The following is a 26,137-nucleotide window of genomic DNA, read 5'->3' as shown; positions in this document are numbered from 1 at the left end:
TCCTAATTACAAGAAAATTTAAACCCAGTTCTTCTCCAAGGTAGCATTGCAATATTAGTAAGCACACTTTTTACTTTTTTACACCTGGGAATTCACTTGAAAGTTCATTAATTTCAATTAATATTTCTGTAATAATGTTTTTATTAGTGCTGTCAAACGTTAACGCGTCAACAGCGCTTAGCGCTGACGCATGACGACTGAGAGGAAAAAGACGCATGTGACTTCATGTTTACGTGACTCCTGATTGTTAAAATAGTCTCTAAAGTACCGCTAAACTTTAAAAACAGAGGCACACATACGCAGTACACAGGTACGCTAGTTATTTGTAGTGCTGCTCTTTTCGTTTAATAAACAGACCGCTCCAGTTGGACTGTGGGCGCGCTAACAACGCTAAAAGGAGCTAACGCAGCTAACGGAGCTAACGGAGCTAACGGAGCTAACTGGTAAACGGTGCCTGGCGTTGCGGCACGTAAACATGACGTCATTCGCGTCAGTCGTCATGGAAACGTGTCACGTGTTAAAGCACGTTAATCTATTGCACAGCACTAGTTTTTATTAACAACTGAGAGGGATTTTATATATGATTTAAGAGAATTTAAGTAACATTTCACAACAAATTGAGCACAAACAGCAACAAAAACCTTTTGTACACCATTAACCACATTATATTAAGGATTATATATTGGGGGTAATCTGTAAAGAACTGTGATTCTATTTTATAAATCTAAAGTATTGTAATGTTTGAATAGCAATTTGCACTAAACCATTAAAACAACAATAAAATGTTACTGTACGCTGAATGATTTCACTCCAATAATTCAGCAAATCTTATATATTATACAAAAAGGAGAGAATATTCATGTTTTTTTAAATCTATTAATTGTCCAAAACAAAGTATTTTATGGCCACAAAAAAAGCTGACACTATTTTTGCATGATTTGAAGTAATGCCATGTTATATTGTTGTATTCTGTAAATGCCGAGACAACAGTGTCCAGCAATGAGTGATGTGTTGTTGTGGATGAACTGTCAGTCATCTATTGTCAAATTTATCTTCACCTTTGATCGGGACTTAGAGGAATGAGAAACTTTGCTGCCAGGTTGTCAACTACATGTGAGACTTGTAGAATAGGGGGGAAAAAAGGAGTAAATCTGAGGAAACCACTCACCCCAGGCCATTGTGAAGCTGTTGGGCAGGACTCGCCCTCGGATGACAGGCCTGCAGGGGCAGCTGGGTCTGTCTGGGTTCGTGATGAACTCCACCACCTGACTCGGGTTACTCTTCCCCTCTGAGTTGTACGCCGCCACCTGCAGAAACAGCGAGAAGTCGTGTTACACCTCTATAAAGGTCGTTATACTTCTTCATAACGAGACGGAGAACGAAGGGAGTTCACACTAACATCATGTTATAAAATTTTTTTTTTTAAAAGAGTCAGCTCTTCCACATGTAACAACAATAACAAAAAAAAAAGTATTTAACCGAGGTGCATGGGGGTTGCGCTCCTGTTGCCTCTATCGTTACTTAGCAACCGAAATCTGGGAGCTGCTGCTGCGGCGATGACTGTGAGGTTGGTGCAGTCTCACTGAACTCATTTACACATTCAACTAAGAATACGATCAAAACAAAGACAACCGATTGTCAGGAGCAGCTTTTTCGGTCGAGTGAATCATGTACTACGGCAACATTCGGATTCAGTGGTTTTATTTGGATAACGTGAGGTTTCAAAAGTCAACATAGACGATTGGGTAAGACGTACGTCTTGAACAGTAGGATCTTGTTTGAGCATGTGTCAAAGAAAAGACAGTTTGACTTCCTTCTTTGGCTGAGTATTAAAATACACTTTGTAAAGTAGATGCATTGCTCTTGTTTGATCGTGCAACCACATTTAAAATTTGCGCACGCAAATGACATACAACTCTCGTAACTCCCAAAACCCGTTTAATACGTGCTAGTTCTTTGTGTATTTTTGTACCGTGAAAGGCGGGGCGGAAGCGGACGACATAATCTGCAAGTATTCATGCAAGTAGCGATAAAACAACGATGTGGAAAAACAATGAGGTCGTAACAGCTAACGTGACTCAATGACTCTGCAGTAGGATACACAGTGAGGATGAGGCCATGTAGTAATTCAAGGCTATTCAATTTAAGGCCTGGGGGCCAGAACCAGCCCGTGGCCCATTAACCGATAAATAATGAATGTATTATTAAAAAGGCCAATAAAACCCTAGCTTCGCCTATTTCTGGCACTTTGCGACACGTTGCGTCCCTTTTTGGTAAATACTAGTACAGCTGTAATTGTAGGCAGCCTGTGTATGTACCAGAATATTTTGCACTATGAGCCAACTGCAGCAATTGTACCTGAATATTATTGTTACTGTTACTTATATTTCTGCAAAAATAGCCTATTGTGGCCATTGCACCTTAATGTTGTTTATATAGTTATTGCTAATTTTTGTAAGAGCCAATTGTGACCGTTTACCCAAATGTTAGTGGTACTGTAACTGTGACCTTTTTACACTATACGCAAATTGTATTGTACCTGAATGTTGGTGGTTTTGTTACAACACAAACTACTGTACTATTTTGCAACACAAAGTAGTAGTACAGGGGTTGACTGGACCACTGGCTGATTGAATAGCCCTGTAGTGGTAGCTAAAAACCTTCAACACGTCACCACGTAAACTTATATATTCACTAAACCTCCACCGAATACATGGAATATCTGTGGCATCTCTGCCAAGTGACCTGTTGCATTAACAGAGAGACTTCTACAGTTACATAATGTCACAAAGATAACATTTAAAGGCCTTTGCACACGTGTAATATTTCTCACACGTGACCAATCAAAAGCAGAATTCACATCAGCAGTGGGATTTCGCCGTTATATTTTCCAGAATCATAGTCCATTTCGTGTTTCGTTTCCCGTTCTTTTTAATGAACAAAAACGTCAGCGACATTCACTCTGAGCAGCCATGGAGTTTGATGGTGGTGTTTGTGTATCCTGCTCTGATCGTACAAAGACCATGACGCCATTTTTTTTTTACCCTCGTCCTCATAATTTTCAGTTTCTTCGCATGGTGCTTGATTAACATGGGAGGCTGCGTCGTAATTCACATCACGTCTGGTGTGCAAAGACTTAAAAGTGTGGCACGTGTGCAGTTTTTGCTATTTAACCCTGCTGAGTACAGCTCATCTACCTACTGTACCAAGACAATCACACACACACACACAGCACCCAGCCTCTGCCAACACTGCACAGCTGGATAATTGAACATGAGGGAGGGAGGGAGCGAGTCTTCAGGGTGACAAATGGATCTTTCATGTGGCCATATGGAGGTTTGTTTTGGTAACACAATAAATAAACTGTATATTGTGTTATCAAAGAATGAAGTGGATTTTTCCTGCTCACTAATTCCTTCATGTGTAATTATGGGATTCAATGTTCAAAAACTGACCATGAACTATTTGTGCCCAGAAGAATTGACTCCATTAGTGTGAACATATCATATACTGTATATATATATATCATATAACATAACATGACATTATCTTCATGTTAAAGGTCATTTTATATCTTCTATAGTGAGACCAACACAATACTTTTCACATTCATGTCACAGCACATGTAATAACATATATACATTTTCTTCATTGTGCAAAATAAACAAAGATTGTGTTTGCCGAGACCAGAAAATACATTTTAAAGCAAATATTGGCTGATAATGTCAGAGTAACAGGTTTTAATGTCGCAAACGATTAGTGCTGTGCAATAAGTTAACGCACATTAACGTATGTTAACGCATGACACATTTCCATGATGACTGACCGGAAAAAGATGCGCATGACGTCATGTTTACGTACCCCGACACCAGAGTCCAGGCACCGCTTACCAGTTAGCTCCGTTAGCTTCATTAGCTCTTTTTTAGCACCATTAGCGCGCCTTCAGTCGAACTGCGACTGTCCGGTCAGTCGTCATGGAAACGCGTTGCGTGTTAACGTTGACGACGTCAAACGCCGTTGACACGTTAACGTTTGACAGCATTATAAATGATCAATGTAGAGTTTTTAGAAGTGGATTTTTAGCCCATATATTTCGCAGATTTCTTTTTTTTTTCCTCCATCTGAAAAAATACAACTACATGACGATAACGAATAGCATAAAAATGTCATTAACCAAAACAACATTTATCATCTATCTTTATAATCTACATTCTATGTCTGCACTGCAGTGCAAATATATACAGTATTTCCAATAAATAATAATAATATATAAACTAAACCATAAGAACATTGAATGGGATTTTATAACATTTCTGAGAACAAAAATACATAATTTGTAATAACTGGCCAATTGATGAATATAATTGGACCAATGCCACCATGAAGGAAGATTATTGGAAAATATTATATTATATTATATTGGCCTGAATAATCAGCCCAACCTCTCATAGTATTCTTTTGTTTTCGTTTCATCTCGGTAACTGAATGTTCTGCAGCTCCACAGCAGCACAGACTGCACAATATTCTGTGCAAAAATGACACACCGGAGAGTATTTAGAGAATTACGGCGGCCAAGAAAATACAAACATGTCACCCAGGGTAAAAGTGAAGCTCACCAGGTTTGTTAAAATACATATTTAGCACAGCAATACCTCGTTAAAACCGGATATCATTTAAAATACAGTCAGGTTTTTTTTTTGTTTTTTTTACATAATTACACTACAGGCCCAAGCTCTTGTTTGAAAAAGTTGCCTGAGACTCAGACTCAATGCCCTCTGGAGCTGGCAGCCGCAGGCAGAGCTGAAAAACCTCAAGATACATTTATCTGGAGTGCCTGGGAGTTTTATGACTGAGTGTGTATTTAGCCTGAAAGGCCTCAAAGGGAAGTGATCCACTAATCCCGACAGTGCAGAATCACATTTCTGAGTGTTGCTTTGGTTTTTCGCTCTCCGTAAAAATCTACGCGGGTTTAAAACCGTGAACATATCCATCATCCTTGTATTTTCTCAGAGAGTCATATTCTGACACAAATGCACCACGTTTCATCGTGTTCATAAAACTGCCTGGAGCACATCCAACGACTGATTTAAAAGACGACTAAAATGGCAAATTGTGGCATTTTCGAGCTTCCTGTCAGTTTCCCACAACCGTGCTCGCAGAATCCTGAAAACAGATGAGTCACCGGGCCACTGTGGGCCTCAGCGTTGTCCCCTCAGTACTCACCCATCCCCTCTCTGAACACACACACACTTCACTGCGGCTTAAATCGACGACTTTAACCGACTTTCTTACCCGGAACTTGTACTTGGTGCTCCTGTGGAGGTTCCTGACGGTGCGGGAGAGCTCTTCGCCGTCGTAGCTGGGCTGGAAGCCGTATCCCTGGGACAAGAGACATATGACATCGGTGAGCAACGACTTACAAGACGACCACTGTAGCGGACAACATGAGACAAACAGCTACAGGGGACGGGAGAGTGTGTATGTTTTCCCTGGAAGGCTCCGTCTGTGGTGAGCTGCTGCTGCTAAAAGAAAAATTGTTAAAATATCAACAGTTTTTCTTTCGTCTTAGCTGAAATGGACCTGGATACATGGACACAAGGACCAGAGTACAAGAATCCGCGACATCTTTGCACAATAAATGCAAATTGTTTGTGCTTTTATTCTGGACATGGGCATCAGAACTTTATCGAAATCGTAACAAAGCGTATTACAATTTTTATACCGCATGAGGCACAATATTATTATTATTGTTAAAGGCAAAATGTGTCAAAATATCATATTTTTGATGAAATATTGTCCTGATCTATACACATCTTACTCTACAGACCTACAACCTCTTTAAATCTGTGAAAATGAGAATAATGTTGGTATAAATTACCATTTTCTCTGATATCGCAATTGAAATTCCTGTCAAAGTAATCGCAATTAGATATTTATTCAAAAAAACGAAAAAAACGAAAATAGGCTTCCACAGGCTGTGACAAGCAACTTTTCTTTCACTTACTTTAGTTTTTTATCTATTGATCTACTTATGTATTTATTTCATCTCATTTGTAATTCACAAGAATAATAATTTGATTATTTTCTGCTGCTTTGTTTGTAGGATTTTATTATTATATTCACTATATTTTTTTTAATCCATCTGGGACTCTACCTCTGCTGCGGTATCGGTTTGATAATGGTCAAAATCACTGGATAAATATGTAAATTCAAGTCAAGTTTGGGATGTTTTATTTCTTCTTTTTGGGAGAACGACACCTGTTACAGTCGGAGAATTCTGTTTTTGAAATGACTCGGCACAAACGCGTCTTTAACAGCTTTATACGTTCATAAATTGTCTAAAACAGAGGTGTCAAACATAAGGCCCGTGGTCAAGAACCGGCCCGCCAGAGGGTCAAATCCGGCCTGCATGATGAATTTGTGAAATGTTCACAATAGCAATTGAAACACCAAAGTTTACAGTTCCAGAAACCTGTGGTACATTTCATTAAATGTAAAACAAAGGGTGTTCTTGTTGTTTATATCCTATAATATGCTATTATTTTAATGGTCCAGCCCACTTGAAATCAAAGTGCGTTGTATGTGGATATCAAGTTTGTGATTTTAGTATCGTCCCATCCTTAATCTTATGTTTCCTTTATTTACTGCTGGGATAAACTGAGATGTGCGAACTTATGAAAAGTGCAACATATACACAAAGACTGATCGATTGACGCAATGACACAGTCACACAAACACATCCTGTCGATAAAAACCTCCTTAACGTGACTCAGTGGACCTTTGAGCAGCAACGCATCATCAAGGACGCGTCAACAGAACCAAAAAAAATTGACGTCTATTATTCATTGATTATAAATATGAAAAGTAAGAGTACTTTGTTAACGTTGTACATATTTAATGCTGTCAAACAGTCGGGAGGAGAGATGCACTCGGTGAGTCCTAGCCTTTTAAAAAGTAATTGCCCTCCCGGCTACAGAAAGCACTTCACAGTGAGCGGAAACAATATGCATAATATTTGAGTCATTTGTGCATTTCAATTAGGTCATTTATTTTATTTTTTTTCCTCCTTTCATTTCCTTTTCTATTGAATTTTCTTTTCTTACATACCGAGCCTTCCTCCTCCATCTCCAAACTGTAGTAGATGTCGTCCTCCTTTGGAGAGCTGCTGGGTCTCTGCCACTTCAGATACAGCCAGGTCACGCCCGCCTTCTCCAGCTCTGGAGGGAAGGGTGGCAATGGCACACTGCATGAGGTGAACAGGTCCACCACTTCACTGAACTCGCTGGGGAGGACAGAGAGAGAGAGAGAGAGAGAGGAAAGAGACAGAGGATGGAGAGAGACAGAGTGAGACAGAGACACACAGATGGGAGACAGCGAATGGAGGGAAAACGGTAACATAAAAAATGGACAACAGGGAGGGAAATAATCCGGCGTGGACGGCACCTAACCTGGCGCCCATGTCGTTTTTGGCTGCAAGGCGGAAGGAGTATCTCGACGCCGGTGAGAGCTTGGTCACTCTGTACTGTTTCTGCGGTCCATAGTAGCACTGCTCATATGTTCCGATGCCTTTTCCCTTCAGAGGACAACAAACAAACAACATGTCTCAATCCCACAGAGAGCAGATTACCAGTTTCTTTCGTCACCAATAAATAAATACATAAATTAATACAAAATAACAGTTACCTCATCCCACTGAAGAATGAAGTTTTGGATTTTGGAACCGTTGTCACATGGAGCCTGTACAGAAACAGTGATAAGAAGTATTATTTCAAATCAGATAAGAACTATTGCTGGGCACGTTCACGCACATTAATGCTTGATGCGTTTCCATGACGACTGACTGGAAAAACGTCATGTTTACGTGACTCCCGATTGTTAAAACGAGTCTCTAAAGTAACGCTAAACTTTAAAAACAGACACACATACGCATTTCTGTAATGGAAAATTCAATTTCTCTGTCTCAGAGCTACAGTTGCCCATCACCCTTTTCCTAACACAGAATACCAGGTACTTTTGTGTATTGTGTATTGTATATTGTGTAATTAGGATGTTTAGCCTGAACTTGCACCTTCCTACAACATCCGCAGGGAGTTGGCTCCCCAATACCTACAGTAGACAAAGAGGTGTGAAAACATCGCCTGGCAGACTTCTTGTCTATTGGAGGAATGCGAAAGCAGCAGAGAATTACAGTTCACAGGTACGCTGGTTATTTGTAGAGCTGTTCAATTCGTTTAATAAACAGACTGCTCCAGTTCGACTGTATGCGCGCTAAAGGTGCTAAAGGAGCTAACTGGTAAACGGTGCCTCGGCACATAAACATGACGTCACGCAGGTCTTTTTCTGGCGTCATAGGAAAAATAATTGGTCGAATATTCGATTACAAAAAATATTCGATAGCTGCAGCCCTAAATGTCTCATTGTGACGGAGCAATGAGTACGGAAGTCAACATCTTGTGTTTTATCTCCTGTACTTAGACTGAGGCGGACCACAAAAACATGACTGAGTCATCTTTTTTCACACTTTGCTGACTCATAGGGTTTGTATAATATGTCTCGTTAAAAACATCAAATGCACAGATATAGTTGTTTGATTTGAATTTAAATTGTACGCAGACAGAGAGAGAAAACCAGGATATGTCACAGTTGGAGTAATATAGTGTAGACGTCGTCGTGAGCCGGCCACCATCTTGACTCAGAGACGTGCCGTCTAACTGCCACTCGTTACACAGAAGCAATCTCCAGCAGCATAAAAAGGTTTCATTACCGCAGTGTTTACTGAGCAGGTATGTTGTTCTCCAAATCGCCTCTTTAAAGCCTCGCACAGCCTTTTTTTTTTTTTTTTTTCGCTCACACCTGGGAGGTGATCTATGCAACCACTATCTTTTACTGCTCGCAATTTGGCAACTTTAATGAAGCCACAGAAGATTAAGTACCACGCTGAACATGATCTAAGCAACAGTTGTTGATGAAAGCGAGACAGTGTCTGAATGACTTTTTGTCCTTCTCTCTCCGCCACGTTCCTCGACTAATCACTTCTCCTTTGAGGTTACCCGAGGGGGCAAGAGGGTATTCCTGAAACAACACCGTGTATAAAAACCTGGATTTAATGTGCAACAGCCTCCACGTAAAACCTAAAAACCTAAATGATTACGATGAAAATAAGGTCTAAAAAGTTGGTTAACTTCATGGCTATGATGATCAATCACCAACTATGTTAAGAACTGACATCAGTCTGATTTTTCCGCTTCAGGTTTCTTTGCTCCACTTAACAATAAAAATAAAGCTGAATCATTTTGGTAGACAAAACAAGACATTCCAAGGTTCGGGAAACAAAACAACTATCAATATCATTGAAAAAATAAACGGCAGATAAGTCATTTATGAAAATAATTGTTAATTGCAGCCCTTAAATCACGTCACATCCTTTAGAAAATTGTTGCTTCAATGTCAAATAGATGTTAGGGCCTCAGCAATAACAACAAATCAACGGCTATTTTGTGATATTTTCCCGTTTTCTTCGCTTCTTTACAACAGGAAACAGAGAATCTCCTGCAGAGTTCTCATTATGAGGTTTGGGGACATGGAGATCGACATTTTTCCACCATTTTCTGACATTTCACACACCAAACAAGTACCTGAGACGGCAATTAACAAGAGCTCAATCGATAAACATAATCGTTAGTGGCTCAAAACGTTTTTACCTTCCACTGGAGCACGAGCGAGTTCTTGGTCCCGCTTGACTTCTTGGGAGCGTTGGGACGATCGGGCTCACAGCTTAAAGTGGTGAAGTTCACGGCCTCCGACGGGCTTCCCTGTAAACAGTTACACATGGCCTGGACTCTGAGGAGCGAGGAGGAGGAGGAGAGAATCAAGTGGTTACTGAACGTTTTCTTTGCACTTTAACACTGTGAATAACACAAAAGCAGCTGGAGGGCTTTCGCTAACCTGACGTGATAGTCTGTCGCTGGTCGAAGGTCTTCTAAAGTAGCACTTAGTTCTTCTCCACTGCATCAAAGAAGAAATAACATCATAATTTAGTGTTTGAAATAGATATGAATGTAAAATCTGTATATTAAAAAAAAAAAGTGCTGGACACGTTAAACTTCTGATTAGAGAAGGACGAATGTCCACACAAATGCGTCATATGCATTTATGTCCTTTTGACTCGCTAATGAAGTGATTCACTTGCATTTGGAGACCGGGGTCTGATTCTACCGGTTTAGACGTTTAAAACGTGCTGTCAATCACCCAAATTGACCAAGGTAAGCCAGAGCTATGGCACTGCGTAACTGAAGACGCTACAGAGCCACAGAGTTGTTATTACGCAGGAAGCATCGATTTACAGCGAGTTATCATACTTTTTTTTCTCAAAACAAGTTATTTTTAGATCTGTATTGACATATAAATAAAATTAAATGGGTTTTTAATAATTTGGTACCTAAGAAATCTCAAATGGCACAGATGGTGCCAAGCAGTGCCAAAAGTGAGAACGCCCAGACATCTCTTTACTAAAACATCTGTAATTTAACTCTGCTTCATTTCAGCAGCATCAGACTTTGCACAGCTCATGTCCACATGTTGTTCAATGACCTCCATGTGTTTTAAGCTCCTACTGCATATTTTAAAGGTGATATTTGCTTTAAAATTCAATATTTTTTTGGCCGAGAGAAAAAAATCCTTCAGGTATGCTGTGTTCCATGTACATTTACTCTGACACAGTGGCATCTACAGTGAAACTTACAAGTGGAATCTCACAAGTGTTATCTTCATTTTGATACCAAGATAATCCACATAGAGCTTGTAACTGCAGAGGTTTACTCTATTTAGTTTGGGCATGTCATTTTCGAGCCTCCAAAAAGAGGGTCAGGGAAGAAGTGGTTAAAGGCGTTAACGGCGTCAACATCAACACACATTAACACATGGCATGTTTACGTGACTCCAGATTCTTGAAATTAACTCTTAAGTAACGCTAAACTTTAAAAACAGAGGCACACATACGCAGTACACAGGTACGCTGGTTATTTGTAGCGCTGCGCTAAAGGTGCTAACGCAGCTAACTGGTAAACAGTGTCTGTATGTCTAACAGACGGCTCCAATTCGACTGTAGGTACGCTAACAGCGCTAAAGGAGCTAATGCAGCTAACAGAGCTAATGAAGCTAACTGGTAGACTGTGCCTGGACTCCAGTGTTGTGGCCCGTAAACATGACGTCCTATGCGTCTTTTTCCAGTCAGTCGTCATGGAAACGCGTTATGCGTTAATGTTAACATGCTCAGCACTAAAACAAAAAAAAACAAAAAAACTGCTGCTCGTTCTCACCAAAACATGGTCTTGTACTTTCCGTCTTTGCCGCTAAATGAGACTGAGACCTCGTAGCTGAAGGCCTCCACGGGGCTCGAGTCTTCCTCCACGTTGGTGCCGTCGCTCTCCGGCCTGGAGGGAGCGCTCCAGCTCACCACCACTTCTCTGGCTTGGATGTCCGACACCTAAGAAAAAATGTGTTTTAGTCACTATTACATCTAATACTGAGAGATTTGATCAAGTAATGAATAATTGTGGTTTGAACAAACATGAACACAATCTGTGTTCGGGATAGATTAGAGATTACAGACCACCTCATCTACTGACTTCCTTTGACACGCTGCAGTTTCACACTTTATTCCCTCAAAATCCCAGCATACTGTTGTGTTTGTTCATTTATCTGTGGCCGCTGCCAAAATATTAATGGTGACGGCTGCATTATTTCCTTTTCTAGTGGTTAAAATCATATTTCATGTTACAGCAGCGTGAGTAGAATAGAATAGAATAGAATAGAATAGAATGTATTTGACACTTGCAAATGTACAGTACAGTACGGGTACATTGGAATTCTTGAAAGTGTGCCAAGTAAAAGTAAAACATAAAACACACACCAACAGACACAAAAACAGGATTTTCTTCTCGCGAACAAATGTGACACGCTTGTGTATTTAAATAAGAAAGAGACGCATCAAGGACTGTTCAGAAATACAGAATACATGTCCGTTTCCTCTCAAATACATCGGCCACGCCGACTTAATGAAGGTAAGTTCAAGAGGGAACGCAACATTAAACACTAAAACAGCAGGAACAGCACTGGGTTTATTAGTGGAGACGTTGACAAATGTAGTAAGCGAATAAACTGGTATATTTTACTCTTATTAGGTTATTTACTTCAGAAACCTGTACCATGGTAGAGAAAATCAGGAAATCGGACGATGTTCCAGACTGAGCTCCCCCTCAATGTCATAAAGTAGTGAATGTGAACCATGTGCTGTCCACATGTAAACAGCTCAGTCAGAACTGATGTTGATCTGAAAGGTTAAATAATTTTACCAAACTTTCTAAATTCTGATTTTGTAAAACTTGGTGGTGGTGGTTCAAAACAGCTTGGAGGAGTAAAAACAGAGGAGCTTCAACAATATTCAAGCTGATTCCACTGTGGATCTTATTTTCTCGTCTCGATAAGCTGAGCAACGCTAAGATTTCTCATTCTGTTTTCAGGAGGTTTAAAGAGGGTGAAAGCGCTGCTCTCGTAAAAGCGAGTCTTTCAAATGTACTTCCCACAGCTCAATTCTCCTGCCTTTATCAAAACCAATGCACAAGGAAAAAAGATGGTAAAATACAAAAAAATCCTTCCACTAAACTGAACCTCCACCTCAACCGTATCCATCATCTCTGCAATAGACTTGTTGTGCCGGGGTTTTACAAGGTGGTCTGACCTTAGTGACAGTGTGTGACAAACCCATCTTATATCAGAGGTTTATTTCTCTGCTGGTAAAACTGCAATCTTCATTTATGAACAACGCTGCCATTCAATCTGGTGTTTTTCAAGCTTTTCTTTTAAAGACAAAACTGTAACCGTTAATATTTCGACCCGATCACGTCCTCCGCCTTTCGTGTTCGGCAGTGGCTTGCGGCGCGTTCAGTTAAAGCTCCCATAGACCAGAGGTTCCAATTAACGCTATTTGAATGCTGGGTTTTATTTTAATCTCGGGTTCTGCAAGCGTTTTGCAAAAGCCTAGAATCGTAACGTAAGGATCCCGTCTCCTGAACAGCAGATCCTCCTGCTCCGGTCACTAATCCAGGCACATCCAGTACACTTAACCACAGAAGAAGAAGAACGTCCGTTGTGGAGGTGTTTCGTTGTGACAGTGTCTTCTGACTCCGGGTCAAAGGCATAAAAGGGACTGCGGCGGGGAGTCGTAACGAAGCCATTTTTAAACATTGTTAAGGCAATGTTTTGATAATGAGTAGCAGTGCATCCACCACTCCAGAGGGGGGAGCTGCGCTTCTGAGAGCGGACGTGCTAATTAGGTCACTTCCAGGTATTGGCCAATCACAAGACGGTTGGGAAAGCTCTCGTTGGCTGGCCAATCACAACACAGTCTGTCTTCTGGGTGTGAGATTTCTGTCTGAAACAGCGCGACTGACGAGAGCTTCAGTGAGGAGAGATTTCTATCGGCTCATTTACAGCAACTAGGAGGTTTTTGAGCATAAAAACGAGTTAATATATGTAAGTAGACCTCTATAACTAACATACATGTGTGATAGGACCACTCTATGGGAGCTTTAACACTCGGTACATCTTTCAAATGAAGCTCAAAGCTTTTCGTAGCAGCGAGCTGCGGTTGTTCAGAGCACACAGGGGGAATAGAAACCCCCTCATGGATGCTCGTCAGCGGGTCTGACTCCATTAGAAGAATTGTCAGCAAGAATTCATCATGGATGTTAATAGAATGTTTAATGATCCAGTACATTTGCATCATCGCAAGTTTTCATGCACACGGCGCTAATAGTCACATAAAATCATGCAAATTGTATTAATTAGACAAAAGTGGGTTGTGTGGGGGGGGGGGGAAGCAGGAGTGAATACTAACCACTGGTTTACTGATGGTGCTCAGCAGAGCTTGCAGCGCCCGAGCATCTTCGTCCAGCTCTGAGGAGAGAAACAGTTTTTTTTTTTTGGTATTTTCCTTTTTCATTCTAGAGGTATAATCAAAAATGAAGAATACACTGTATTACACTTTAGAGTTTTTACAATTTTCATGAGGTCAGAGGGTTAAAATTAGCTCAAAACAAACTGTCATTTCTCCATTGTGTGCAAGCGTCCGTGATAAACGAGCAGTTCCAGTTTAGGTAATCAAGAATTATTTTGGCTGTGTTGCTGATCTTTTGCTGCCACCAGCTGCTGCAGCTAATGAGGCACTTTTCTTTTTTTTTTCAACACACTCCTAACATCCAAAAAACGCAGTGTGTCAAGCCAGATTGTGGAATATTTCAACAAGGCTACCGTTTAGCACCCTCACCTCCTGAATCTCCGTTTCTGCCGCGGCCCGCGTACTTGTCGCAGCCGGCCACCGCGTGGCTGAGCTGCTCCTTCTCCACTTCTGGGCCTTTTCCTCCGACGCCATTGTGAATGTCCACCGTCGTGGGGCTACTGCACGTCTTCTGTGGCGAAAGGGGAGGGCTGTCCTTCACCTGCCCCCCTCCTCCACCTCCACCTCCTCCTCCTCCGCCTCCACATCCTCCACCTCCTCCCTGACGCTCCTTCAGCTTCTTCTGCAGACGCTCGTACGTTTTGCTCGTCCTGTCGTCTCGGTGGACGAACGGCGGGCGTCCGTGTTGGGAGTGAGTATCTGTTGAGACTGAGGGAACAGAAAAGGCAACACTTGCCAGTTTGTTCTGACATAAAGTGCAAAAAAACAATAAAAAACAAACACATAGGCCATTTTATGACGTACACCTGTTCAACTGCTTGTAAATATCTTTATTTTGGACATGCCAATCCTTGCATACGTACTGGGTTTCTATATTCTCCACTCTCTCTGATGTATTTCAAGTGTCCTCTCATGGCCCTATTCAGCGTCTTATCAGATTCCACTGTTATCAAAATCCCAATCTGATTTTGCTGCTTTTCTCTGCTCTGAGTTTGCTAGACGTCTAATTCTGAGGCACTGGAAAATCACAACACCCACCATAGGATTCATTGTGGACCAGGGACATATTAATGAAAGGATTCGACCCTTAAAGCGAGGTTCTGTGTGTAAATGTCATGAATTGCAGCAGCCGTTCCTTCTGCATGTAGACGGGCTTCGACTTACAACCGACAGACACTGGTAAGTTCACTGCACATCGACTCTGTGGCCTTTGACTATGATCTGCCTCATGGAACTGCTCTGATATGTGCTTTTATATATGCTTTGATATGTATGCCCCTATTTTATTTATTCATCTATTTTTATTAATATATTAATATTAATTTATGCATCTATTTTTATGTATATATATATGAATATATTAGGGCAGTAACGATATGCGTATCGAAATCGTGATACTTAGAGCCACGAACCTGTGTCGTGGCTGAGAAAACAGAATCGCGAAACGCCCTTTCTAACTCCCAGTTATTTTTCCAGTCAGCCACATGATATGAGCTGTTAGTGCTACCAAACTTATTTTTATTAGGGGTGTCAAATTATCGCGTTAATTGTGATTAATTAATTACAGTCATCACTAACGCGTTATGTTTTTTAATCGAGTTAATCTCTTCTTTACTGATGTCCCCGCTACCGGGGCAGTGTCAGACACAGTGACAACAACATCATAAAACCATGTCTAACTTTAACAAACACAGACATGCTGCATACCCACAGAAAGGTCAGAAACTCAGCTAAAACCTCATATCAACCATTCTTATGTTCATCAAAAAAACCCATTACATCACACACAAAAGCAGCACCAGAGCGTCAGCGTGATTATGTAAACAGCGGAGAATCCACAGATTATCACTCTACGAACAAGATTCACGGATCCAGCCCCGAAATAAGAGCAAAACAACAACTGACTTTCAAGAAATACAAGTGGAAATGTTGTCTTACCTTTGCTGTTTATCAAAACAAGTTATTTCCACTGGAACAAAACTGCTTCTCATGAAGAACTACACTTCCCAGCATGCTTTGGGGACAAATCCCAGTCTGATTCATCATTTACTTTGTATTTTTCAACAGTATTATTTTGTTACAGAAAAGAGAGAAGTTATTGGTTATTTATTTATGTTCAAATCTGTTCACATTGTTCCAAAATATTTGTTATTAAATGTTACATTAAGTTGCTATGTAAGTAAATGTTGTTTAAATGTAATGTTTTTTAAATGTTTTTAAAAATCGTGGAATGTAGCGAATTGTGGATCAAAAATCGTGATAAAAATCGAATCGTGAGTTTGTGTATCGTTACAGCCCTAATATATATATATATATATATATAAATATATGTATAATAGATGTGTGTATGTATATATATATATATATATATATATATACATAAAAATATATATTTTATGAATACATATTTTTGCATAAAATATATATTTTATATTTTTTTGGGGGCTCTTCTGTTTGTATGTATACATGTGCGGTTGTCATTCTTGTTCATTTCCCTCATGGGCCTTTTCTTGTATCTCTTAATGTGTATGTGTGTAAAGAAAGAAACACAAAACTTTCAATAAACATACCATGAACAAAAAAAAGGCAGCAAGAAATGGTCGAGACAAATTGAGAATCCGAATAATGAAGAAATAACCCCTAACGTGAAGAAAAAGTGCTGATCTACTGGGATTTTCACACACAACCATCTCTATGCTTAAAACAGAGGGGAAATACCCAGCAGTTCTCTGGGTCTTGTTGTTGTTGAATTAAATAACCACGTGTTACAACAGAGGTTATGAAAAACAATCTGTGAATGCACAACATGTTGAAACTAGAAGCAGACAACCGCAGCTGCTGCCATTCCTGACACTTTATTAGCTGTCATGTGTGTACCTAATAAAGTGGCCTGTGCTGAAAATAAAGACATAATAACATTGCTTGCTCCAACTTACCCTGCTCTGAGTACATATGAGCTGGGTGGTACTGGGAGATGTACTGGGAACTCATGTCGCCCACACCTCCGGCCATGCCTGTGTACAGATGTGGTGGTGGGGGCATCATGGCAGGGTGTGGGATGAAGGCAGGCAGGTGGGCATGGGGCGGAGGTGGAGGGTGGTGTAGAGGGGAGTGCCCCCCTGGGTGGAACTCTGGTTGCTGAGGTAAAACCAGAACCCGCCGCACTCCATTCTCTTCTATGATCTAAGAGGAACGAGGACAGAAGACGTCAAACAAAGACTGCAGGACAAGTGTGGACGGATGTGGTGTGGGAAAGAATACCTGTGAAACGTATCCAGGAGGCACATAGATTGGAGGCACTGAACCATTAGGAGACATCATGGGAACCTGAGCAGGACCTGTGTAAAAGGAAGAAACAAGATCAAACATTTTCCTTCAGGGCAAACCTGCCGTTTCATCTGTTGTACATGTGTTGAGAATAACGATGGCGGTGCACGGGGCTGATGTTTCAGCCCGACTGACCAGATCCATTAAAAACCAAACCCGAGCTCAAAAAGCTAAAAGATGTGTTCAAAACCAACCCCAGCACTCTCTGTCAGGAAATGTACACATGCGTAAACACAGAGGACATGACTCTCTAAGCTTGAGTGATAACCGACCATTACAATAGGTTTTTATATTAAAACCATCAGTTACAAATACATTACAGGAAAAAAAGAGACAGAAAATGCTTCATCTGAAAACCTCGAACACGACCGTACCCAGGAGTCTCCATGGCTTCTGCAGCCATACGCACGAGCCAGATAATCACAGATAGCTCATGAATATTTAAATATTGAATATTTATATTTAATAATTGACCCAGAAAGAGAGAATTAACTTTGATGTTGACTCCGACAGCACCTGAAATAGATGTTCTCTTCAAGATTGGCTTTCAATCCATCCACAGAAAGACCTTACATGTGGATAATAATCTGACTTTTACATCTGGAACCCAAGACAACAGCTGGGGGTAACACACACACCTAATGTTTAATACATGGCGGCGTCTCAGTGTATTTAGGCGCGTAGACAAGGTCAAGGCAACCTGTTGAAGTTCAAACCGACCATGAGAAGGAAGCGGAGCGGTGATTTAAATGACTTGGATGTGGATGCGGGACAGTTGTTGGGAGTTTTCCAGTAACTGCTGATTTACTGGGTCACTAGTATTTACAGAGAATGGACCAAAAAAAGAGAAAATATCCAGTTCACTATTTGGTAGCTCAGTGTGGTGATGCTAACTGGATATTTTCTCATTTTTGGTCAATGTTTCTGTAAATACTAGTGCAAATACCAGCGTTATTCAAAAACTAGTGCTGTGCAAGAGGTTAACGCGTGTTAACGCATGACACGTTTCCACGACGACTGACCGGAAAAAGACGCACATGACGTCATGTTTATGTGCCGCGAGTCCAGGCACCATTTACCACTTTAGAGTCTCATTTTAACAATCCGGAGTCACGTAAACATGACGTCACATGCATCTTTTTTCTGGTCAGTCGTCATGGAAACGCTGTTGACGCCGTTAAACGCCGTTGACGCGTTAACGTTTGGCAGCACTATTAAAAACCAAGGTATGAAGAAGACAATCTCACGCTGAGATCGACTGCTATCTCCCTGAGTTCTATGTTTGCACCCTCACCAACTACTATTCTATTATGTTTATTTATTTGAGACAATGAAGAAAATCTATATCTACATCTACTGCGAAATGAGGCATAGCGGATACAGGCAAAAAAGCCCAATTGTAGAGAATCCCCTGGAACCTTGAGGCAGAAGAGACACTTTATGAGGTACTTGTACCTAAAGTGGCCAGTGAATGTAAAACATATGAGGCATGGAGGGTTTTTAATGAGAGACGTCCTAAAAAAGATTCACAAAAGCTAAAATGTTCATGGTCCATTTTCAATTTATTTTGATCTACTTTTTGGAGTACGTAAAAAAAAAAAGAGCAGATAAGTGCATTTTTACATATTGGCAAATGCAAGAAGAGCTCTTTACAAAAAACGCTGAGAAACAACAGTTTCCTGCGTGGCTCTGGTGTAAAGGCCAGTGCAGCGGCTTGGCTCGGAGAAGTGACAGCTCAGCAGAAAGCTTCAGAGACAGACAGAGGAGGAGGAGGAGGAGGAGGAAAGAGAGAGTGGCCTTTGTGCCAAGTGAGCACATTTCTCTCCATAAAAACCAGACATAAGATCTCTGGCCCGAGCAGATGTCATGCAAGCGAGCAAAGAATTATCCGAAACGCACACTGACCTCCCGGCAGACTGTTTGGAGAAGAGTTTTCCTTCATTTTGTCAAAGTGGTAAACAGACAGGACACTTCTAAATGACCAGCCATACTCCTGTACCACGACGACAACGCGCTCTGAAACCTCCCATTTCCAACCAGTCAGCACCGCCCCCTCAGGTGCTGAAGTCCAGACTCCACTTGGTGCTGAGAACTCGTTTTTCTTTTTATGTTAAGTACGCCCACCGAAAACTGGTTTATTAAAACAGTTTTACAACCGAGTCTTACAACTACAACAAATATGAAATACTTGGTTAAAGTAACTTCACAAATATTATACAGGTCATACAAACTCAATACTTTCAATCTGTTTTAAAAGAAGTCCATGCGTTTAGCATAATTGTGAATAGATTTATTTTTTTTCTAAGTACTTGTTTTTTCCGTGTCAGAAAATGTCAGAAAACGAGTTGACCAACATATACCAACACACACACACACATGCATAAATAAATATATATACACACATACATACATACATACATATATATACACACATACATACATATACACTTATACATACATACATACATATATACATATATATGCATATACATGTATACACACATATATGTATATATATATTTATATATATATATATATACACACACACACACACACACACATATATATATATACACACATATATAAAAAACACTTAAACCCATTAATCAATCATCAAAATAGTAATCAATTAATGAAATAATCATTGCAGCCCTTTTCTTTCTTTTAAGGGAAAAATCCTGTTAACTTGTATGTATTTTATTCCTCTGCAGTTTCATAACATTGCCTCCATGTTTGTCTTGTCATGTTCACAATCTTTTTTAGATAAATGTTGATTCATGTCAATCTTTGCGTATTGCAAACGCAGCTGTATCTTGTTACACGGAAATCAAAATAATACAATACATCTCATTTAATGATTAAAACGGCTCTCATTTATAAGATATGACGCCGGAATAAACATTAGAGACACACCTCAGTATAAACACAGCAACTTGAAATGTTAACCTTTAAAAAAAGATCACGCAGCTGAATCAACACGGAGCGTTTCTTTACAACCTTCATGGAGGTAGGGTTTATATTGAAGGGCTGCTGTAAATAGACTGCGTAGATTTTTTTTTTTTTTTTAGCTGTGCGTCATAAACTAACAACCGAATGTTCGCCTCGACATCAAAAGACCCAGGTCCTTAATTCACTGCTTGACTCAAAAGCTCTAAACCAAAACAGGTGACGTTTGCAAGGGACATTGATTCAGTCTCGAGCGACGTTGTATTGATGCGCTCGCCTCAAAATCTAACCTGGTATTCCTTTAATTCCTTTAATGACGCCGAGTAATGAGCAAAAATATTGCATATTACAGCCACCCAACATCAATGTCATGACCATATGGTTAGCCAGCAGCCTCATAACAGGGTGTTAACTATCTCAACAGTGACAAGCAAAATCATTTCAGTGACTTTTCACTCGCGGGCTGAATCACATCATTTGCTACCTCAAGCTTTTAGCATTTCTCTATAAAGTTGTTGTATAACAGTAACAGTGTCTTCTTTGAATTTTACTTTCAGCACAGCGTGCGTTTCCTGATTCTGCTCCCATTAATATAAAATAAAGACAGTTTTTCTGCTGTTTAACTGTAAGATCGGTGAATCTGCATAAGGCTTTTAATGCAAGACGGTTAAGTAAAGGTAAAACATTGTCTCCAAATGCTATTATTCAAAAATATGGATGTTCCTCATAGAAATTAGCCAATACGACAGTATTGGTGAGGATATTAGGGCCGCAACGATAATTACTAAATTAATCTGCAAGTATTTTGATAGTCCATTGATCGGTTTGAATAGTTGAGTTGTTTAACAATTAAAACAAGCTTGCTTGATTTTTCTGGTTTCTTTGCTCCATATCACAAATATGTCACTGAAACTGAATCATTTTGGTTTGTGGACAAAACAGGACATTTCCAGGTTTGGTCGACACCGATTGACATTTCCCAACATTATCTGACATCTTATCGAGCAAACAAGTACTCACAGATTAATCGGGAATAATATAATCGACAGACATTAATCCATGATGAAAACCAATCCTATAGGAGGATTTCACAAAAAGAAAAATGGAAAATCCAATATAATCCAAAATAAATCCTACATGCTTCACGATTTCACAAACCGTAAAAATGGGAGCAGAATATTTGTTATACACTTCGGGAAATTATGCCTTTGAAAATACTTGAAATGGCTCTATGGGGTAAATGCTTAACAGGTGAAAAATTACTGTAAACTCTTAGAAATTAGGGTTCCAAAAAGGGTCCTTCTACAAGGGCTGAGGTTCTACCTGAACCATTTGCTTCTGAAAACCCCTTTCCTGAATAAAGGGCTTGAAAAGGGTTATTGGTGGAACCCTTCAAAAGGGTTCCGGGTAGAACCTCCTCCTATGAGGACAAGCTGAAGAACCTTATATGATTCTACTTAGCACTTTTATTTCTAAGAGTGTATTGGATTGATATCAGTATTAGTGGATACTCAAGGTTGTGATATTGGTATTGGACATGATAAAGTGCCATCTCGAGTTCCTCAAGATTTCTCTATCAAAAACAATAAAAGCAAAAATTCCCCACAACAGGATGTCAGGTATGGAATTAATATCTATAAATTGTTATTTACTACAAGTGTTTGTTCATGGTGTCAATTAGTTTGACAGAGCGGTGAAGATGAATAAAAGAGCAAACGTATGATGAAATTAATCGTCTCCGAGAGGTACGAGGCTTGGCCGTAGATATTAAAAATGAATCATCACGTTTTTATAAAAGGCATTAAAAACAAAGTGCACCTTTCAAAACGCATTTGCCAAACAGCCGTTTGTCAAAAAATGTCATGAGAGTGCTGTCTTAACTGTACTGATATATAGTCGACGCACTCAGAATTTATTACTTGGGTCTCAATTTATTTCTTTCCGCTGGTGTAAAAATCACTGGGAACATACTGCATTAGTCAACCCGCTAATAAACTTGACTGGACAAGACAGATAGCGAGTGAAGCTCTTAAAGTAAAAAATCAAAAGGGCATCGAGCCAACAGAGTAGTAGACAGTGAGTCATTTCTTTACCGAGCTGTGAATTTTCCTCATGTCTTATTCTCGTATATAGGGAACATGGGAGAGCTCGGCGCGAATGACGGCAGCCGCGCAGAGATTTCAGGTGACGGGTATCATTTGAGAGGGAGTTACAAGTGAGAAAGCTCTGCTACCGTCTAAGAATTGGACAAATTCTGTGCGAGGTTATACCAGGTGATGCTATTCACCAGTTTGGCCAACTCCAAAACCTCCTGAAACAGGGAACCAGTCACAAACAGGTTTTTTTTCCCCCCTATCGCACAAGAGGCGGGATTAATGCGATGTCCGGTAGCTTTTCTTAACATATCAGTGGTTTGAGGGTAACACTGATGGCGAGGGAGCGGAAAGAACAGAGGTGGCAAGTAGAGCTGAAACGATTAATCGATTATTAATCGATTATTAAATTAATCGACAACTATTTTGATAATAGATAATCGGTTTGAAGCTTTTTTCATGATTAAAACAAGATTTCTGATTGTTTTAGCTTCTTAAATGTGAATATTTTCTTGGTTTCTTTGCTCCACATAACAAAAAAATCATTAAAACTGAATCATTTTGGCTAGTGGACAAAACAAGACATTCGAGAACATCATAATTTCCAGTTTTGACAAACACTCAACGTTTTTTAGCATTTTCTGACATTTTATGGGCCAAACGATTCATCGATTCATCGAGAAAATAAACGACAGATTAATCGATTACGAAAATAATCTTTAGTTGCAGCTCTAGTGGCACGTAAAGGAGGTCGAACCATTCACGGTGTGGAGCTTTTGAAAAGTTGAGGTCTGGATAGGACGCCGTTTTGGCCAACTTCAGAATCTCCTTAACAGGTTTTTTTCCCCTGGCACAAAAGCTTGTGTACACATCTCATGGTTTTCTCTAGAAGAAAAGAGGATGAGCGTAACACTGATGGCGAGGTAGTGATGGTCTCCTACCTTTCGTGAAATGGAGCAATAATTTGAGGTTGAAAAGAGGGCATTCTAAGGCTCCTTAACGATCCAAGGATATGAAATCCAACACCGGGACGGCTGAGGATCTCTTTAAGACAATTTCGGTATATTTGGAGTCATTGTGCAGGAAAACGGTGCTACATTGGAATTTTGGTAAGAGGGTGCTCAAGAATAGTAAGATGCAGTCTGGCATTAATCGGGCTAAGCAAAAGTCACAAGACATCATTACTGGATAGCGTTCTTTCCTAGAAAACTACATCAAGTTATTGACACGTTTTCCGTCACTCTGCGTACGTCATTCAGATCAATGGTGCGATTGTTCGTGGGTCTATCCAATTGCGTACAAAGGCATTTTGATCTCAGTCCATTGGTCACACCTCTTACAAGTGAGACCAGGATGCAGTCTTGCGTTAGCCGGGCTGGCGTCGAGCGTGTAAAACAAAAAGAAAAACAAAATAATTGATTTGAGTGCAGCGAGGACACAGCGAGGTTAAGTGACTGCTGGTTACCTCAGGCCTGATAATGAAACAAAGACATGGTAATTCTGTTGCGCAATAGGTTAACGCACGTTAACGCATGACACGTTTCCATGACGACTGACCGGAAAAAGACGTGCCGCGACACGGGAGTCCAGGCACCGTTTACCAGTTAGCTCTGTTAGCTGCATTAGCTCCTTTTAGCGCCGTTAGCACTCCTACAGTCGAACTGGAGCGGTCTGTATATTGAACGAAAACAGCAGTACTACAAATAACGTGTATTTTTAAAGTTTAGCGTTACTTTAGAGACTCATTTTAACCATCCGGAGTCACGTAAACATGACGTCACACGTGTCTTTTTACGGTCAGTCGTCATGGAAACACCTTGTGCGCTAACGTTGACGCCGTTAAATGTCGTTGACGTTAAATGTCCACCATTTTGAACATTGTACCCTTATTAATGTCAATTTATTTTACGTTTTATTTTGCTGCTGACAGATATCACGTCATGAAGAGAAAAATACATATGAAAATCGTTCCGGTGAGACTCCCTGTATATCTTGCACTTAAAGGATGTCATGCACATGGATACAGCAAAACAAACTCATAGTAAACCTCATGGGAGGGATGCAAATGAGTCAGTGGATCTATTATCTTTTGGACAGGAGGTGGTTTCGGTTACATTTTTACGTGCAATTTCAAAAGCAATATCTGTGCAGCCCCAGAGGAAACTCCCGTTAGTGCTGCGGAGGCACACGAATAAGACAGTGTGATGAATCGCATTTGCTTTGCGTTCGTAGCACTTTTACCGCTTAGTGTGCCTTTGTTTGTCCGTTTAGAATCAAAGGGCGAGCAAAGCGGTGAACAGGAATCGGTTAATGTTTTTTTCATGATTAAAACAAGATTTCTGATTGGGTTAGCTTTTTAAACGTGTTTTTTTTCTGGTTTCTTTGCTCCATATAACAAAGAAATCATTAAAAACTGAATCATTTTGGTTTTTGGATAAAAACAAGACATCGGAGAACATCATAATTTCCAGGTTTAACAATCACCGATCAACATTTTTATTTTTTATTTTTTTCTGACATTCCGCCTCATTAGGACCAGGTTTCGACCGCTACGAGGACTTGCGGTTCTCACAAGGTCAGTGTTTATGCTCGAGAAAATCCTAAAGAGGTCAAAAACACAAGAACGCACACACAAACAGAAAGACAGAGAAAGAGAAGGAAAAAGAGAGGAGAGATAGGTGGGGATGGGAGGAAGGGAGGCGGGGAGGGGGGCACACTGACTCTTTTACATCAGTCTGACGCACGAGTACTGACAGAGATCAGATAGAAAAGGCCACATCCCCCCTCCCCCTCCCCCCACGGAGTCAGCCGGAGCATTGGTTGTGCTGACGTGGCTGTGGAGTGCCAACCTTCCAGAAGCAGACACTGGGGGGAAAAAAAACACTGGTCCTCCTCCACAGAACAGCAGGCTGCCACTGAGCCCCCAGAATAGCCACAAACAAGTCGCCTGTTCTGGAAACGGAGCAAACAGAGGCCAGGCAACACAACAGGAGCAACATCACCCCACCGTCAACAGCATACAACCCCCCTGTTTACCTCCCTGACTCCTGTGGCAGGGCAAGCCCTCTTTACTCTTAACTGGTGCACTTGCTGTGAGTCAAGAGGGGGGCGTGAGGGTTATGGCAGGAACATGATGGTAATTGTTGAGGTTGATTGAAAAAAAAAAAAAAAAAACTTGTTAAGAAGACATCCAAACACACAGATGTGCACGGCTGGTTAAGACGCACAGCTGCTGCTTCTTCTTCTACAAGTGGGTAGAGATCATAACAATTCGCCGCTTACGCAAATCTTTTAAGTATAACGGCAAACTTGGCGGCGGCGGCAGTCCAAACAACCTGCCAGCTTTAATCAGACGTACAAATAAAACCCTCAATTAGATACGGAGAACACAGAGACGCGGGAGAGACGGAGGCTGGCGGGATTAAGACAAGGAGGTGAAAAACGAGCGAGGCACGCCGCCGGAGAGGGCAGGAGCGAGACATGCGGCGCGGCGGGTGTCAGGCGGGAGCTTTCAATAAGATCTCAGTGGCAACCTGATGAACAGTGAGCCAATAAAAGATGGAGCGGGCTTGATTATTAATCAGAGCTAATAAATTGTTCCCATCCAAATGGAGCACAGGCGAGGGAAGGCAAGCGGGTTGACTGACAGGTCGGTAATTAAATCAGAGCAAATGAAAGGAGGCATCGCACGTAAACTGAACTGTAAATACAACAGAAAGACTAAAGTTAAAGCTCTTCACTTGGTGTCTTTTTTAAATTCTGCGTGCCGCGGCACTTCTTTCTTGCATGCCATGCAGGAACAATCGTCCATCAA

The 26,137-nt window shown here is 40.7% G+C and overlaps 1 protein-coding gene across 1 annotated transcript in view; it reads right to left on the bottom strand.

Moving 5' to 3' along the window:
- The window catches only part of fndc3a (fibronectin type III domain containing 3A), a gene marked incomplete at its 3' end in the record, with an annotated part of 77,512 nt that overhangs the window by 21,852 nt on the left and 29,523 nt on the right, over positions 1-26,137 (bottom strand). Inside the window, exons 3-14 of the mRNA XM_083885998.1 lie at positions 17,219-17,295; positions 16,894-17,140; positions 14,327-14,665; positions 13,898-13,956; positions 11,319-11,485; positions 9,946-10,005; positions 9,702-9,840; positions 7,684-7,737; positions 7,449-7,573; positions 7,108-7,282; positions 5,293-5,379; positions 1,169-1,307 (exon numbers count right to left, since the gene is read on the bottom strand). Of these exons, the coding sequence (XP_083742124.1) occupies positions 1,169-1,307; positions 5,293-5,379; positions 7,108-7,282; positions 7,449-7,573; positions 7,684-7,737; positions 9,702-9,840; positions 9,946-10,005; positions 11,319-11,485; positions 13,898-13,956; positions 14,327-14,665; positions 16,894-17,140; positions 17,219-17,295 (1,668 nt within the window). The remainder of the gene's footprint in view (positions 1-1,168; positions 1,308-5,292; positions 5,380-7,107; positions 7,283-7,448; positions 7,574-7,683; positions 7,738-9,701; positions 9,841-9,945; positions 10,006-11,318; positions 11,486-13,897; positions 13,957-14,326; positions 14,666-16,893; positions 17,141-17,218; positions 17,296-26,137) is intronic.

Source organism: Microchirus variegatus (genome assembly GCF_963457635.1).
Source record: "Microchirus variegatus genome assembly, chromosome: 3".
Taxonomy (NCBI): Eukaryota; Metazoa; Chordata; class Actinopteri; order Pleuronectiformes; family Soleidae; genus Microchirus; species Microchirus variegatus.
Note: the sequence above shows the minus strand (reverse complement) of the source record. Positions and strands in the feature narration are given on the sequence as shown.